Genomic DNA, 17,284 nt, shown 5'->3' on the forward strand with positions numbered 1-17,284 from the left:
CACCGACGGAAATGATTTTCTGAGATCCCGACAAGCCATCAGTATCATCTTCCTGCGTCTCGCTTTTGATAGCATCGTCTCCGGTATCCGAGTCCACTTGAGTACCGATATGGTCTTCGGCACAGTAGTCCTCATCCCCTTCCAACTCCTTACGGCATGGGGACCGTTCCACTTTCTCTGGTTCGGCACTCTCTCCCTCATATTCCTCCTTAATCTGCATCTGAAAAAATCAATCACAGCCTATCAATCTTCGTTCATCATATATATAACTATAGAAGTGATAGCCAAAAGGAAATACATTAAATAAATATGTAGTCACTCCAAAGAATGCACGACCTGAGGTAATAACAACTTTATTTTGCAATTTTAAGTCTAAATCGTTGATTTCGTTTCGAGTTCTTCAGTGTACTCTCACAAATCGTAGCAAGCTATGCTTTCTTATATATTCCATCTTTGTCTTCTATTAATTCACTGTTTAATAAAGCACCCTCCTTCAGAAGTCCCTCAAAGGCAGTTAGGCTAGTCAGTTACCTCGTTGTTTCGTGAGTTGTGACTAATTATTATGGCCATTGTAGTTTCTTCCCCCCTCGTATTATTTTAACTAAGAGGTCGCAGAGCTCATTATTTCTTGCTTTAAAAGCCTATCTCGAAAGAAGCGTTCCTGTTAGCATTCGACAGCTGGAAAGGACATTGGGAGGAGTATGTATTGACAGCTATGGCCATTGGAGTTTCTTCCCCCCTCGTCTTACTTTAACTGAGAGGTTGCAGAGCTCATTACTTCTGGCTTCAAAAGGTTATCTTGAAAGAAGCATTCCTGTTAGCATTCGAAAGCTGGAAAGGACATTGGGAGCAGTGTGTATTGACAGCCAATAGAATTATTTTGAAGGCGATACGAGCATGATGGAAGGGAAACCTATAAAATCAATTAATTAGCCAAACAGTCTCGTATTCTATAGAACAAACCTCTGCAAAACAAAGTCTTCAATGCTCCATCGCCATAAATTTCAAATAACAGGCATCAGTTGTCAAAATACGACCTTGTTACTTTAACCAATGCCAATCGGCATCAAGACGTACCTCTTCCGGCTTGATTTCCACGGCATCGCTCTCCTCCGCATTCAGATAGCGCTCCTCAAAGGTGAACTTACACTCAATACAGCGACGCTTGAAGAGACGGAACTCTGTGAGTTTCTCCAGACACGAGAGGCACATCAACCAAGGGCAACCAGTCTCCTTGACGACCTGCGAATCCGAGGGAGGAAACGATGCAATTAATGCCTAGAAATTAACTCGGCAAGAAGACCAAGCCATGCAACAAAATTAAAAACCATTTACAACTGGAAAAAAATGAGATTTAAAAACATCCACGCTTCAAGTTGATGACATTAGACTGAGTATCCATGCTTCTGAGAGTTGACGGAGGAGTATTATCAGAACCGTGGTACCCAGTCCGCAAAAGGCATGCCGATTTTACATGTTGGAACTTACGGTAACTGTTTCCGAGCAAAGGGGAAAGACCGAGGTCTAATTTTGATGCTGACACTCGTATATATAAAGAAAGTTGAGTAGTTACATTTCAAAAATCAGCATCTAAACATATGTAAATATATCAGGGTTAATTCATTCAATAGGATCATTTGAAATTCGTTCTCTCATTGGTCCAAAATGCATGTTGGCAGCCCCCCCCTGTTCCCGTGTACCAATGCTTATAATTCATAGAATTCCTAATTTTAAACCAAATGCTGTTCAAAGACTAACCTCTTCTCACTCACTCTCTCCCACTTTAAGATTCTATTTAAAGGTTATTGTCATTTTAACTTTTATTTACAAATAAAAGCTTGCTGAAGCCCAAACATTCAATCATTGAGGGTCATAACTGAAACAGTAATCACCGAAACGGACCGTGGCATGTTAAAACGGACCATGCGGACGATTCAGTCGAAGAATTGAGCCCGTCATTTAAGAGTGTGGGCGATAACCGTTGATTGGATGAGTCATGATCATTGAAACAATTTGCAAAGAAAATTTTATAAACATTTGGACTATTACGATGAAAAAATGTTTGGATTAATTGTTTAAATTGTCCGGTACTTTGCGCGGCACCGTCTCTACGTAATTTAACCCCTTTTATTAGCAGCAGACTGATCTATTGTCCGGTGGATAATGAGATTTTGGCAAAAGAGGAAGGCTGAGTCATGCACTGAGACAGGAGAGCATAAACTGGAACTATTAAAAAGTGCAATTTCTTCTTATTTTTCCTGATTTGACCATTTTTAAAGTGAGTGTTTTACTTCACCCAGTACGCAGAAGTCTTGTCTGATATCAAATGCCTAAGCTGACTGCATTTCCCGTTCAAATCTAAATAAATAAGGTATCCAGGGAAGGGAACATTCGCCTTACATTGACTAGAGGATTGCTCGTATGGATTAATTTCGGCCACATTGAAATACCAATTGCCATAATGCAGTTTAGAAGGTTAACAAGTTATTTGTTACACAGTGAAACTATGATTTAAACTACTCCAAGTGCAAAGTGAGTCCTCTGGGCTATTTAACCTTCAATAAGTGCCAAGGGGGCGGATTTATCGCCCAGTGGGACGTACGTCAGTATATTCATTGTAACTATTCAAAAAATAATATGTAAGTAATGGTTGGGAATTTGTTTAAAATCAGTGAGGTTTGATAGAATGACCAAGCTTTAGTTAATGTCAGTCAGCCAATAGAGGGGTTGCAAGCATTGCTGAGTGAATTGGAAACTCAGTGCCACAGATTTAAGGGATGAGAATCAATATTAATAAAACAAAGGTTATGCGGTTGTCTAGAAAGAAAAAGGCTAAGCTAAACATTAAAATAGGAGGGCAATTAAACTAGAGCAGGTAGAACAGTTTACGTATCTCGGAAGTGTTTTGGACCAACACGGTCAAAGTAGTACGGACGTAAGGATAAGTATTGTGCTAGGCAAAGAGGCTTTCAGAAAAGGAGGTGGGAGTTGATGAGAGGCAGTTGAGTAAGGATATTAAGAAAAGACTCGTTAGAAAACTTTGATAAGGAGCGTAGCTATGTACGGTGCGGAAACGTGGTCATTGAAGCAGGAGGATAGACGTAGACTGGAGGCTATTGTAGATATGCAGGTGTGTGGGATGAAGAATGGAGAAGGTGAAATAGACAGAGAAGAAAACAAACGAGGAAGTACTTGGTATGGTGGGCGAAGAGAGGGGTTTGTTGGGAGATATCACTAAGGAGGAGGCAGATGAAAAATCGATGAAGGGGGTATTGATTGGCAATAGTGGGATGTTGAAGACTGTGATAGAGGGTAGAATGTTGGGCAAAAGAGGAAAGGGAAGGAACAGGGGATAGGGATGTCTTGGATAGGGGATGAAGGGAGGAAGGAAGTACTCAGAGATGAAGAGGGACCTGATGTAGAGTAGGATACTGGATTTTGTGTTTTGTTAGGAGTAATAAAATATTTATTTGGTAGTTGTGTCCATCCAAAAAGCTACCCCGGTAGATTACCTTATAATAATAATATTTGGAGATATAATTAGGCCCCCAAACTACATTGGCAAATCCGACAATTACAACCAAATGATAGATTTAAGACCGTGTGTATGACCCAGTGCTTAAGCCAGTTAAGCTATCGAGGAGTCATCTTAAACTCTGAAATTTTTAGCTTAACTGCCTTAAGCACTCGACTGGACATTGAGAGGGATCTGGGTTCGAATCCCAGTCAAGGCGAACGATTTTTACACTCTGAAACTGCTAAATTAAAATGCACATCAGCGGATGACTCCGTTAAAAGTTACTGTTGCGGGGCAGTTTCTTTGGGCCCCGGGTTCGATTCCCGGGGGCGCCTCTCTGGTCACCTACAGCTCCACCCAATTAGCTATGTGATTTTTTGGATACCAGATCTTCATGGGAAACCATTACCGGCACAGGGAAAGGAACTGGCCACCATTAGTACCCTGCCAGTGTGTGAATTCAACACGCCGTAAATAGGGCTTAAAGTACTGGGTGAACTCTACCATCACCAATACCAAACCAACCTTTGGGTTGTAGCGAAAGCAGTCTCAGTGCCCCCCAAGTTGTGAAAGTGGTAGGACTTCAGTTATGGTAAACCTCTACATACCAATGATGTCACGCAAAAAATGGAATAAAGAATCGAGTAACATTATGCGATTGCTCAGTTTTTTGCAAAACTGAATTAAAATCTCTCGATAGGAGACTAACAAAATGATTCCTATGGCTTGCAGGGACGACACGTACTAACAAGTTTCGAGGTGGTTAAAGGCCTTTACGGTGGGCCGCGAGAAGGTCCATGAGGAACAACGCTCTGGGCGGCTGTCGACCGACAAAATCAACAAAAATATAGCTCATAAAATTTGTTGTCCCAGGCGTAACTTTATGGAATTTCCATAACATATGACGATGAACTTTTGCGAGAGGTCACCGAAGACGCCTTCCAGGGCACGTACCGATAATGGCAGAGTCGTTGGAAAAATGTGTAGAGACAATACTTTGGAGAATTTTAAGTCTTTGTGAAAATCTGGTCAATAAATTAATTTAAAAAAATAATTTCATTACTTCCGCAACGCTCCCTGTAGGTCCTCTTTCTTATTCATCTCTTGAAATCCCACACAAAATCGATGATATCATAATTCCTTTCTTTTTCTATTTACGTCCTCACCAAATATTATCATTTCCGCGTTCAATTGCTTCTCGGTACATCCAATATTCTTTTTATATACTCAATCACTTCCCGCACACATGATAGTCTATCTGTGGTATTTTAAACTCGACTAATACTTAAATTTGAGTTCGCCAAAAATTAAACATTTGTATATAAATTATTCCAACTCGATTATCTCACTAATTATCAAACATCGAGTGGGTTGACACGGTGTTTGAAAAATGTTTTACAACTATTAATAAAGCAATAAATATTGGATGAAAATTAAAAGTTTTTCACAGCCCAACGACTCCGGTAACAATACCAAGCAATTGTTTACTTCTTTGTTCCAGAAAGTGGTTCGCCAGTCATTGAATTTATCTATCCTACCTACTTCACAGCTACTATTTCAAATAACTATTCTTATTTTCGCCGGAAAAAATTCATCTCGACAGTTCACCTTCCACCATTGATACAACAGTGCTTTATTTTTTCCCATTTTTAATTTTTTTTTCTACCGAGCACAGTCACGAAACAAATTTTCGTGACACTGCTAACATTTAAGCGATACTATCGTGCTATGCGCGATTAAACACGAAGAGCTAATTACAGAAGAAAAAGTCATGCATTTACAAAAGCATTAATTGAACATAGCCAATGTTCCGAACTAGTCCACTGAATTTAAATGGCTTCATCTATGATAGACATTTGTCGTCATTCGTCGTCAAAATTTCATTTTTAAACCCCACCAAATATAGCACAAGACAATATTAACAAACAAAACCACTTAAGGATAAATCCAAATGCAACTGTCCCTAAAGTACGCTAGATTGAAAGAAAACAACGGCCCCATAAGTAGTCATAGATGATTGAAACCTGCCATGACACCGAGCGAGAAATTAATTAATGGTATTGTCTACGCCATAAAGAGCATCATCAGAGATAACTTAAGGAAATAAAACAAGAAAATACAATAAAAATCATTCCGTAATGGGGTGCAAACCAGTTTAACGTAGTTATTAGAACATATTTACCTTGAACTGTAGTAAATCCTCAATAGCCTCTTGAGCAATGAAGTCTATACTTTCATTTTCTTCGAAAATATCCATAAGTTGATCACCAACAAAGAGACAGAGCCTACATAAATTATATTTATGTATGGGATACATAATTACACCACACTAAGGCCTAATTCCCAAATCATACGAATTGACATAGAGGCATGATAAATGTAAACAATAAATATGGCGGCACTGTAATCTCGTCAACAAACGGAAGAAAAAATATATGAGAATATTTGATATATTTAAATCGCATATTTAAAAGGTTTTAGTAAATAATTAAATCATTATATTACTTTTTATATCTGATAACTCCTGATTATTATGGGAAACTACTTTGTAATAGTATATTACAAAAGGTCATTTGACTTTCTTAATTTTGCGGGAAATTTATCATGCACTCTGAGAAAAACACGTTCCATGGATTTGTAATGTCTATGTCAGCCAACATGCAATAGCTTTTATTATGTCCTTTTACATTCATATGCACACTCAGAGGCCTAATATTGAAACAAAATGAATTGCACGACCATTCAAAATTGATGGCAAGTGCTACTCCGGTAAGGAATCCCGAAATTCCATCTTCTACAGGCAAAGTTCTTCATTCTTCCATTACTTAAAATCCATTCCAATACTTTTTACACAAAACTTGAATGTAGTGACGAACATTAATACCTTTCCCTGTGACAACCTCAAACCTACGCATGCGTGTTGAGGGGGAATGTTACTTCCACATCCCACCAGGAGTACTTCTGAAGTTCATTTTGTTTGTGGTCGTCAGGCATGTGTGCATTTGTTTTCAGGATACCATCGTAACTTTGGTTTTCTTCACATTTATTTTCAGTTCCCATTTTTTCAAAGCTCTGGACAGGGTTAAGAGAGCGTTCTATTTATATAATTGGCTGATTCTGCCAGGGTCACAATATCATCTGCATTGCCTAATACATCTTTCTTCCACTTATCTTAATTTTATTTGTTTTCTCCTTAATTGTTTCCATAGCCTATTTAATGTATAAGTTAAAAAGATATGGCGAAAGTGGGCTTTCATGTCCTACTACCTATTCTAATCTTTGCTTCTTTCTCAAATCCCATCACTTCTATAAAAGATCTTTGGTTCTGGAAGAGCCGAAGTACGAGCTTCCTGTCTTTGTCTCCTCATGGCTGCATCTTCATGAAGATGGGATTAATCAAGGTTGGCACTCAACGCATGTAATTAAAATCTCTATTATCTTCAGACATGTCGCTATTTCTTCCTAAACCCAACAAATCGTAATCACTGCACTGCTAAGTTTTGGTAATGTCTTCGTAACGCCTGTGTATGGAATAGCATAATTGGTATTCACATGCGAAAAGAATTTTGAAGTAATACCTAATTCAATATATATCCTTAAGAAACATACATTTTTCTTGGTAGAAACTCACTTTCTGTACACTCTTTTGCGGCATGTACTTATGAAAATTTGTTGAAGGAAATTTGGATTCTCTCAGCGTCAGGTGCATATGGAGAGAACTAATACAGAAGAAGATTGACTTTCATAGTGGGGTTAATGTTGCACCGTTACAAAACGATAATTATGAGCAGTAGTTACTAAATTCTTGAGGAAGAAGGTTGGTTTGTAAAGTACCTCCTTCAAGAAATCGAAGTAAATCTTGCATTGCAACTTCAATAGGGAAATTGATATTAGCGTGTTCTTCACAAATATCCATTTTACTAATCTTCGGCTGAGCCTTCGCCAATTATTCTTAATTTGCTAGCACATAATGCATTTGTCTTATAAAGAAGACTTTATCATATTCCGCCATTCATTCAAGCATCGAAAAGTATAAACACGTAGCGAATATCGTTTCTCTCTTGTTATGTCCACATTATCAGTGGGAGGTTTGGCGAATTGGATTGTTTACATTTATGTCTGTACAAAGTTTTTGCGGAATAAACTGCTGAATATTAGCGTATCTAAAAAAGGCACATTATCATTCATTACAAAAAAACGCCGTAGAGAGGTGGCAGAGGATTTTGCTTCTGTTATTATGAATTGCCCAAATTTGAATTAATAAAATAAACATTTTAAAAAAATAATGAAATCCCAAATTCTTGCATTCCCAACCCAGACACGGGCACAACATTGTAAGAGATATACCAAGGAAGAAATCTCATGAGAAGAGCTGAATGATTTTCATCATGAGGAGTTGTGTGTAAGTGAAGAAGGCATTGATTTAAACGATGGACCTTTCCATTATATTTTATATGACGTCGAAAATACACTTCATTTCCTCATCTCATGCGCCAATAGAAAAGAGACTAAGGGCTCTTAAATCGCACTTTTTAGATACACCTCACTCCGCTTATCAGTCGTGGTTCGCAATCCTGGTGCGATACGAGAGACCTTGAAAATTCTCCGAAAAAAGCTCACTCAGTTGGCGACTGCGAATAGGGAAGCAACACACGTAAACGTGAATCTGGCCACTCCCGGTGCTTCAGTTTAAGGCAAGTCTTCAAATGTGACGGGGAATTGACAAAGTAGTTCGAAACGCGAATAAATTGTGTATCTCCTTTGCAGTTGAAAATACTTGTGTACAGGAAAATGAGTGATATCAGTTATTACAGCAAGGACGCAATAAAATCAAGGATGAGTAATCACGACTCCGTTGGTCACGATGTGACAAAATATGAACGTAGTACGGAATACGGCGTAATTCGAATTCACTATCGTATCGACATTAAAAAAACAATGGCATTTTTAGGTGGATTGACGGTGATTCCAGGTCTACTTTACATTGGAGATCAAGTATTCAATGACGGTGATTTATGTACCAGGGAAGGAACGCATTATTTTGATGCCCACAGTGAAAAAGAGATATCTTTTAGTGAAGCTAGCGAAAGGAAAAGTAAGAATAGACGATCTGAAGAAATGGGTAGGGATGGTAATAGGTTGCTCGAACAAGGAAAATATGAAGAAGCGTATGAAAAATTCAAAGAAGCCTACTCAACGTGCAGCAGTGGATATTGCAACGAGTCAAGATTTATGCGTGATAGAGATAATGCCAAAAACAAATGGGCTGGAGATTTGAACAAGCAAGGAAATGAACTGTGGGAAAAAGACAAGTATTCAGAGGCCGCCGAGAAATACAGAGAGGCATATAATAAATGCACTAGCGATAGGAAAGATTTAGAAAAACGTTATCTCTCCAATGAAGGCAATTGCCACAGGATGCAAGGCAATTATGCAAGAGCGATAGAGTTATTTGACAAGGCATTAGCAATTGACAGCAGTTATGACCATGCCAAGAATAATCGAGCAAAAACCTTCAATGATTGGGCTGAAGAGTTGAACAAGCAAGGAAATGAACTGTGGGAAAAAGACAAGTATTCAGAGGCCGCCCAGAAATACAGAGAGGCATATAATAAATGCACTAGCGATAGGAAAGATTTAGAAAAACGTTATCTCTCCAATGAAGGCAATTGCCACAGGATGCAAGGCAATTATGCAAGAGCGATAGAGTTATTTGACAAGGCATTAGCAATTGACAGCAGTTATGACCATGCCAAGAATAATCGAGCAAAAACCTTCAATGATTGGGCTGGAGATTTGAACAAGCAAGGAAATGAACTGTGGGAAAAAGACAAGTATTCAGAGGCCGCCAAGAAATACAGAGAGGCATATAATAAATGCACTAGCGATAGGAAAGATTTAGAAAAACGTTATCTGTCTAATGAAGGTAATTGCTACAGGATGCAAGGCAATTATGCGAGAGCGATAGAGTTATTTGACAAGGCATTAGCAATTGACAGCAATTATGACTACGCCAAGAATAATCGAGCAAAAACCTTCAATGATTGGGCTGAAGAGTTGAACAAGCAAGGAAATGAACTGTGGGAAAAAGACAAGTATTCAGAGGCCGCCCAGAAATACAGAGAGGCATATAATAAATGCACTAGCGATAGGAAAGATTTAGAAAAACGTTATCTCTCCAAGGAAGGCAATTGCCACAGGATGCAAGGCAATTATGCAAGAGCGATAGAGTTATTTGACAAGGCATTAGCAATTGACAGCAGTTATGACCATGCCAAGAATAATCGAGCAAAAACCTTCAATGATTGGGCTGGAGATTTGAACAAGCAAGGAAATGAACTGTGGGAAAAAGACAAGTATTCAGAGGCCGCCCAGAAATACAGAGAGGCATATAATAAATGCACTAGCGATAGGAAAGATTTAGAAAAACGATATCTGTCTAATGAAGGCAATTGCCACAGGATGCAAGGCAATTATGCAAGAGCGATAGAGTTATTTGACAAGGCATTAGCAATTGACAGCAATTATGACTACGCCAAGAATAATCGAGCAAAAACCTTCAATGATTGGGCTGAAGATTTGAACAAGCAAGGAAATGAACTGTGGGAAAAAGACAAGTATTCAGAGGCCGCCAAGAAATACAGAGAGGCATATAATAAATGCACTAGCGATAGGAAAGATTTAGAAAAACGTTATCTCTCCAATGAAGGCAATTGCCACAGGATGCAAGGCAATTATGCAAGAGCGATAGAGTTATTTGACAAGGCATTAGCAATTGACAGCAATTATGACCATGCCAAGAATAATCGAGCAAAAACCTTCAATGATTGGGCTAGAGATTTGAACAAGCAAGGAAATGAACTGTGGGAAAAAGACAAGTATTCAGAGGCCGCCGAGAAATACAGAGAGGCATATAATAAATGCACTAGCGATAGGAAAGATTTAGAAAAACGTTATCTGTCTAATGAAGGTAATTGCTACAGGATGCAAGGCAATTATGCAAGAGCGATAGAGTTATTTGACAAGGCATTAGCAATTGACAGCAATTATGACCATGCCAAGAATAATCTTGCAGAGACATTTAATTCGTTGGGAGAAATCTTATATAAACAAGGCGACTATGCACGAGCAATATTAAAATTCAATCAAGCTAATGAAAAGTGCTCAACCAGCTTTAAAAATAAAAAGATTTATTCCCAGAATACTAATAAATGTCAATGCGAGCTAGATGCAATTGGTTTGAAAGAAGAAGGAGATAAAGATTATGGTGAAGGACATTATGATAGTGCCGTGAGGAAATATCAAGAGGCCTTTTGTAAATCGGGAATTGAAATTCTTAGAATGAGATATGAGACCTGCAAGAATAAAGCCCAGAATGAATTGGAGGCTCAAAGAGCGCATGAGGCTGGCAAGGAATTATTTGGGAACGGAGAGTATAGTAGGGCTTTGAAACATTTTCAGGCAGCTCATGGAAAGTCCAAGCTTATAAATGAGAAATGTATTTATGAGAAATCAATGAGGGAAGCCCAAGTGGAGATAAAAGCAAAGCAGATGTACGAGAAAGGTGAGAAGTTATATGTTGCATGGAATTATTCGGAAGCAATGAATAAATATAAAGATGCAATGAATGCTTCGAAAGTCAACAAAGAGCACTATCGGTCGTGTATTGAAAAGGCGCAGGCAGAGTTGGATGCTGCAGCGTTCAACGAAGAGGGCAATGCTTTATTTGCGGCTGCTGAATTTGTTAAAGCAAAGGAAAAATACGAAAAGGCATGGCACACTTCCAACATTGCCAAGATGGGTGATAATTTCATAATGCGACTCCTTACTGCTCCTCATGAGTACAGAAGAAATGTGTGCAGAGCTCAGGTCGAAGTGGATGCCATTGCTTTGAGTGACAAGGCTAAAAAACTGCTCAAACAGGGAAAGTTAGCGGAGGCCGCAAGTAGCATTAAAGAAGCATTTGAAAAGTCTGAGGTAGAAAGTCAGCGTGAACAATACAAGAAGAGTGGTGAATTAATTCAGGCAAGAATACATCATGAGGTCGGCTGTCAGTTAACGATTGAAGGCGATGGGGAACGAGAAGTTGATTTGAAAATAATGAAATATAAACATGCGGTACTTAAGTTTGAGATGGCTTTAAGTGTATGTGCGCAAAGTGAGGATAGCAGGCGTAGGATGTGCGTTGCTCTGAGTGCAATAGGTGATGTTGCATTTTCAGAGGGGAAATATGGAGAGGCCCTGGAGAATTACACTCTAGCTCGTGAGAAAAGTAAAGAGAAGGGAACACTGCTCCAAGACAACATTTTGAAAGCACAAACGGAATTAGAGGCAATGATTGCATGTCAACGCGGTGAAGAGCTGTCGAATGAAGGGAGGTATAGTGAGGCATTGGTCCAGTATGAGACGGCCCATTCAAAGTCCCGAGTGAGCAAAATGAAGGACAAATACTGCAGCAGACTAAGCGAGGCAAAGAGTGAGGTAGAAGCGATGAGATTGAAGTCTTTGGGAGACGAGCTGTTTGCTAGATGGCAGTATGAGGCAGCTCTGGAGAAATATGAGGCCGCATTCAAAATTTCTCCGATTTCAAAAGAGAAGAGCTTGCATGCAATGAACAAGGAGAAAGCAGAGACTATTATAAACATCTTATCTGCTGTTGGGGATCTTTGGAAAGCTGGTTGGGATATAGAGAATGATGTGGAGGAAAACGACAGATCGGAAGAGGCCAAGGAAACCTTTGGGAGAGTCTTGTGCAAAGTCAGGGAGGGTTTAAGAATATGTCCGGAAGATCCAAGTCTAAAACAATACGAAAGACTTGTGCTGTTGAAAGGGGAAGGGAATGAGCTTTTCAATAAAGGCTTGGAATACCAAATGAGAGGGCTGGAATTGCTGAGTGATGCAAAAGAGCTTAGAGAGAAACAAAATTTTGAATTAGCAAACGAAAAGTTTGAGAGCGCAAAGGATAAATTCTCCAAGGCGATTGAGAAGTTTCGACTTGGAAGTGAAACTGATAAAAGATTTACGGATTGCGTGGAGTTTGTTCTGGAGCAAATAAACGATGTGGATCACTCAATAAAGGTTATCAAACAGGAGGTGCTCAATCTGAAATTCATTGACTTAACGATGAATTTCAGTGAAAGGAGGACAAGAGAAGAAGATAATTCAGAACTATCTGAGAAAGCGGGTCAAGTCACGTATCATGCCCAAATATAATTCATTTCATGATGTGTGAAATGAACATTATCTAATTTATAATTGATAAAAATAGTCAAACCTGAGTTATGATGAACTATATATGTGAGGTCGATTCAATGAATAAGACACATCACTGGACAGAGCCTTTAATATTTCAAGAAAATTCCTGAAAAACATATTTAATGATTTCCCATTGTCCACCATCTTAACTCAGGGCACACTCATCCCATCCCTTTACAATACCTGGATATGCAGCTGTAGAGAAGTCTTTGTTTGGCCTTTGTATCCAATAGGTAACCTCTATGGGGATTAAAATGATTCCTTGGGGACTCTAGCAGATGAGAATCACTGGGGGCTAAGTCTCGACCAAGTACGGTGGGTGTTGTACCAATAGGGAAGAAATTGAGGTGAGGTAGAACGGACCAATATTTGAAGGAATTGGAAAAGCATTTTGATAAGACTTTATTTTTTTCTATTACTTTTACAGACGAAGGAAATGAAGTATTTTATATGAAAATACAGAGAATGTTTACCTGCTGGTGGTTAAGAACATCAGATTAATATACCCAAAGAAGGAGAATTTTATAATATTTTCTAAATTAGGACCTTTCTCCATTACACAATATTTTTTGCTCAAGTTTTTAGGAAATATATTACGTATTTTCTGAAACACTTAGTATGTTTATCACATGTTTATAATAATGTAAATGGAACATCTTAAAAAGAAGGGATTTTTTATATGTAAAAAGGACTTCTGTTTGCAAAGAGTGAAATAGTGAGTTTCTTTTGAGGCTTTGTTCTGTCCTCGGAAATTGTGTCGATGTGCTAATGATTGGAGGTTTTAAAAATGTGTTTTTTATCATGAAAATGGTGGACTATTGATTATAGTCAATGGTACATATAAAACGAGAGATGTAGGAAAACATTTTACACAATTTTATATAGTTCAATCAATAGGAACTATGTTAATATTTCTGATTCCACTTTACATGACATCTTGAGGGAGTGACACCTCAAGGAAGTGTTTTTTATAATTAACTGAACTAGTGTTATTATATCTATGTGACTTGTGCTGAAATGGAAAACATGTATTCAATCATTGAATAATTAGAAGCATGCCTTGCCTCTAATGTAATGAGGGGCCCAGTCTTTTATTTTTCAGCAGTCAAAGTTAATCAACAACGGCCCTTGGTCATCCAAATTGAGATCTCTACACAAATTTCCTTTATTGCTTCATCAATTTTATCAATGATCTTGAGTTATTTTAATGGTTGGTAATGTGTGGTTGGGAATGTTAGAATATGTTCAAGGTATTGGTGTTTATATAAAGTGTCAGTGGATATTGTGTTGCCTTGTGGTCATTGCAGACAGTGCCCTGCATTGCCAGTCCTTGCAAATATGAACATGGCAAAGAATGAATGTGGCAATGGATGGAATAATGTGAAATAACCACAAAGCACATTCCTCCGCACTTTGCGTCAATTAATATAGAGCAATGAATAGTTTCTATAATATGTGATTGTGCCCTATGTATTCCTATTTCCTTTGTGAATTGTATTTTTCACTTTGTATTATATCATTTCTGCATGTATTCAGTATTTCAGCATCATTGTGTCACTGTTCTTCCAATCAGATAGCAACATGTGTTTAGGTATTTGGTGCGTATGTGATGCATTCCAGATGGCCCATTGCATTTCACATTTCAGCTCCGCTGTTCTTGAATGCCCTGCAAAGTGAGAATAGCATTAGTCTTACAACGTTTGTTAATTGGAGAATAAAATGTATATATCTTTCCAAAAAGTGCTTCCATTTTCACTTTTGGTGGCCATGGCCGCTGGATGATTGATTTCATCCGGGCAATCAAGTCTACAAGGACACAAAGAGTGAACGTTTGGCGGAAATGTGTTCCAGATAACCTTTTCTCTTTACTTTATAGACTATGGCCATGTATATACTTACATTATGGTGACAGAAAGACATTCTTTGTGTCTATTGAGTCTTCTTGAAAGGCATATATTTTTAATAAAATTTAGTTAGTGTTGTATTCTATAATCTGTTTGATTTAAAACAAGTGAATGAAATGCAATCTGTCTTTTGTTCCAAATTGAGACAAATTGTGCGAGTTGTATATGTAAACATTGCAATGATTACAAAGCGTACAAATCCTATCGCTTGACAAGGGTGGGCCAATTATTCCGATGACCCCTATCAATGCAAATGATTTCTACGCTTTGATGTCATTGCATTGTAATCCATAATTGCGGAAGACTCTGTTGAAAGTTACTCTCGCCACAACCTATGCTGTTTTTTTTAAATTGTAATTTTAAGGCCTTAGTCCAATGCATTCTGTGCTGACCTAAGGCATTACACATTATACACAGTGTGTTCTTACGGCCCATTGCACACTTGTATTTCAGAGACTCTTTGTTTTCATTTAAAATTATTAAATTATATTATATATTGCGATGATATGGTATATGACTTAAAATTAGTGAAATTTTATATTGCAATGTTGATGTTCAGATTTGTATGTTTATGTATATTGTTGTTGTACATATTTTAAGATATATGTTGGGTCACTAAAGGTGAATTTAATGTAAATGGAAATTACTTGATAGAAACTGTAAACTCCGGGTCATGCGCTTACAAAGAGTTTCATTTTTTGAATAATCACTGATATTGTTCTCCCAGGATGTAAAATTTATATTAATAATATACACCTCGAAATATTTTTGGGTAATAACCCTTGGTATATACTTTTTTAGGAACTAAAATGTTTGAAATGCTTTGGTTTTCTTTGAAATGTATTCTGTCGTGGTCAAAAAATCAAGAGTTATCACACAGATGGTATTAAGAACGTGTATATTGTTCAGAGTGTTTGTGAAGTACCAAAAAGCATTATTAAACTGTTTTATGTTGCAAGCGCAATGTAATAATAACTGTGATTCAATGCCTGTCTGTGCAATCTGTGTCTTCCTCAAGTGAAGACTGGGGAACTCAATGAGTAAACAGTATTTATAATTGGAGTGGGGTCGAGGAATGAAGAGAGGGAGAGGGAATGGAGGCAAAGACGCTTTGATGGAATCGGTTGGAAGGAGAGAGTGGAGATGCCCTTGGAAATCAACATTAGGAGATCTAATGTATCTTCCAGTTCCCAATTTCCTTTCTACCTTGAACGAGTGAGGTCAAGGTGCAAAGGAAAGGTCTTCTACAATGAATACTCCTAGACTTAATGCTTCCTGTGACTGCAATGCCCTGGACTTCTCCCAAATCAGTGCGACCTCTGGGTCAATCTCCAGAGAAGACTCTTGGTGGACAGTTGACAATGTGCCAATATTGTTCATGTGAGGGTTAGTACCATTCCATCAGCCAGCACCAACATTTTCCCATGCAATAAAGGGCCGTTAGTGTCACCTCTGCGGACAGTTTACGTTTGGAACTTCCTGTGATTGATAGCCCTGTCAATATCCCTCTACCAATTACCATTTCATGGTTGCATCTATCCCCTTGGCAGTGGATGGAGTGATATCTGTGACTGAATGTGTCAGCTCCAACCCACCGAAGCGATCATCTTCCATCTGCTCCAAAGGAAGAATCTAGCTGTTGACAGTGATCTTCTTGACAAGAAGTGTGGAATGGTTGATAATCCCTACTCTGCATGACTCTTAGTGACCTCTGCCAGAATGACAGATTGTCTTTAAAGCCAAGAACGACTGCTCATCCCTGTAAACTTCATCTCTTATTGTGTTTCAAGAAGGACATGATAGGCACAGGTTTCCACTCAAACGTCAGATTTCCAAAAGAAGCAATTTGGATGTAAGCGACAATCTCGACTGAGGGTAGAGACCTGGCGGTCCATCTCTCGGGCAAAAATGCTGTGCTTCAAGCATGTACCAAGACTTCATACCATCTTCACCAATGGCTGATTCAATTTAATAGCAGATCCAGTCTGGTGTGAAAGATACAGTATCTCTTCAGGATCTTCCACTCTTCAATGTCCAAGTCCTGAAATCCCTGAGGTATCAATTAGGCGAGGGGAAGAGAGGACTCTGCTTATAGTCTTCCCCTCCCTTGATCCAATCCATGTCTACATCCAGTCGTCCACACCATACCCACGGTGCACTCTGTCGGAATGTATTCACTTCGTGGAGACATGCCTGGAGGAATGAGCACACTGCATTACAAGAGACAAGGAGCACTCTCTCTCGTCCAAAGAAGATCACACAGCCAGCACCCAGGGTGAACCTGGACGACCATTCCGTTCCTGCTTCCCTCCCTGGGCTCTCTCGCAATGCATCCAACTAACTCTACATGTCCCCTCTCAGAGCCTTCAGGAGAACACCAGGCTGGAATGAGACACCCCCAGTCATCAGTGCCAGTATGTCATTGAAGGAGCAAAGGGGCAGCAACCTTCTCTGCTTGATCTTCCTGGAATGGAAAGAGTAAGTGACTATCCTCATTTGGTTCTCATTTCATCTCCCTGGGCTCCGTCGAGGGGAGCCTCTCTCTGGGTTGCCCCTGGATGCTGTCCATCATCTACTAGTATACCTTTGTTAATGATCACTTACTCCA

General features: G+C 38.8%; 3 protein-coding genes across 5 annotated transcripts in view; 2 read left to right on the top strand and 1 right to left on the bottom strand.

Moving 5' to 3' along the window:
* The window catches only part of LOC139686679 (zinc finger protein 84-like), a 12,451-nt gene extending 6,594 nt beyond the window's left edge, over window positions 1-5,857 (bottom strand). Inside the window, exons 1-3 of the mRNA XM_071583721.1 lie at window positions 5,700-5,857; window positions 1,078-1,242; window positions 1-220 (exon numbers count right to left, since the gene is read on the bottom strand). The exon at window positions 1-220 is cut by the window's left edge and continues 26 nt beyond it. Coding sequence (XP_071439822.1) covers window positions 1-220; window positions 1,078-1,242; window positions 5,700-5,834 — 520 coding nt within the window. The 5' untranslated portion in view covers window positions 5,835-5,857. The remainder of the gene's footprint in view (window positions 221-1,077; window positions 1,243-5,699) is intronic.
* Window positions 5,858-8,455: 2,598 nt separating this feature from the next.
* LOC139686678 (uncharacterized) lies at window positions 8,456-10,725 on the top strand. The gene is made up of 2 exons (XM_071583719.1): window positions 8,456-10,487; window positions 10,718-10,725. The coding sequence occupies exons 1-2, from the start codon at window positions 8,456-8,458 to the stop codon at window positions 10,723-10,725; spliced, it is 2,040 nt and encodes a 679-aa protein (XP_071439820.1).
* A 55-nt stretch (window positions 10,726-10,780) lies between these two features.
* LOC139686668 (uncharacterized) overlaps window positions 10,781-17,284 on the top strand; it is a 36,469-nt gene continuing 29,965 nt past the window's right edge. For all 3 annotated transcript variants that reach the window (XM_071583712.1, XM_071583710.1, XM_071583711.1), the window contains exon 1: window positions 10,781-17,154. In XM_071583712.1, the coding sequence (XP_071439813.1) occupies window positions 10,859-12,730 (1,872 nt within the window). In that variant the 5' untranslated portion in view covers window positions 10,781-10,858 and the 3' untranslated portion in view covers window positions 12,731-17,154. The remainder of the gene's footprint in view (window positions 17,155-17,284) is intronic.

Source organism: Hetaerina americana, unplaced genomic scaffold, assembly GCF_022747635.1.
Source record: "Hetaerina americana unplaced genomic scaffold, ioHetAmer1.1.p SCAF_147, whole genome shotgun sequence".
Taxonomy (NCBI): Eukaryota; Metazoa; Arthropoda; class Insecta; order Odonata; family Calopterygidae; genus Hetaerina; species Hetaerina americana.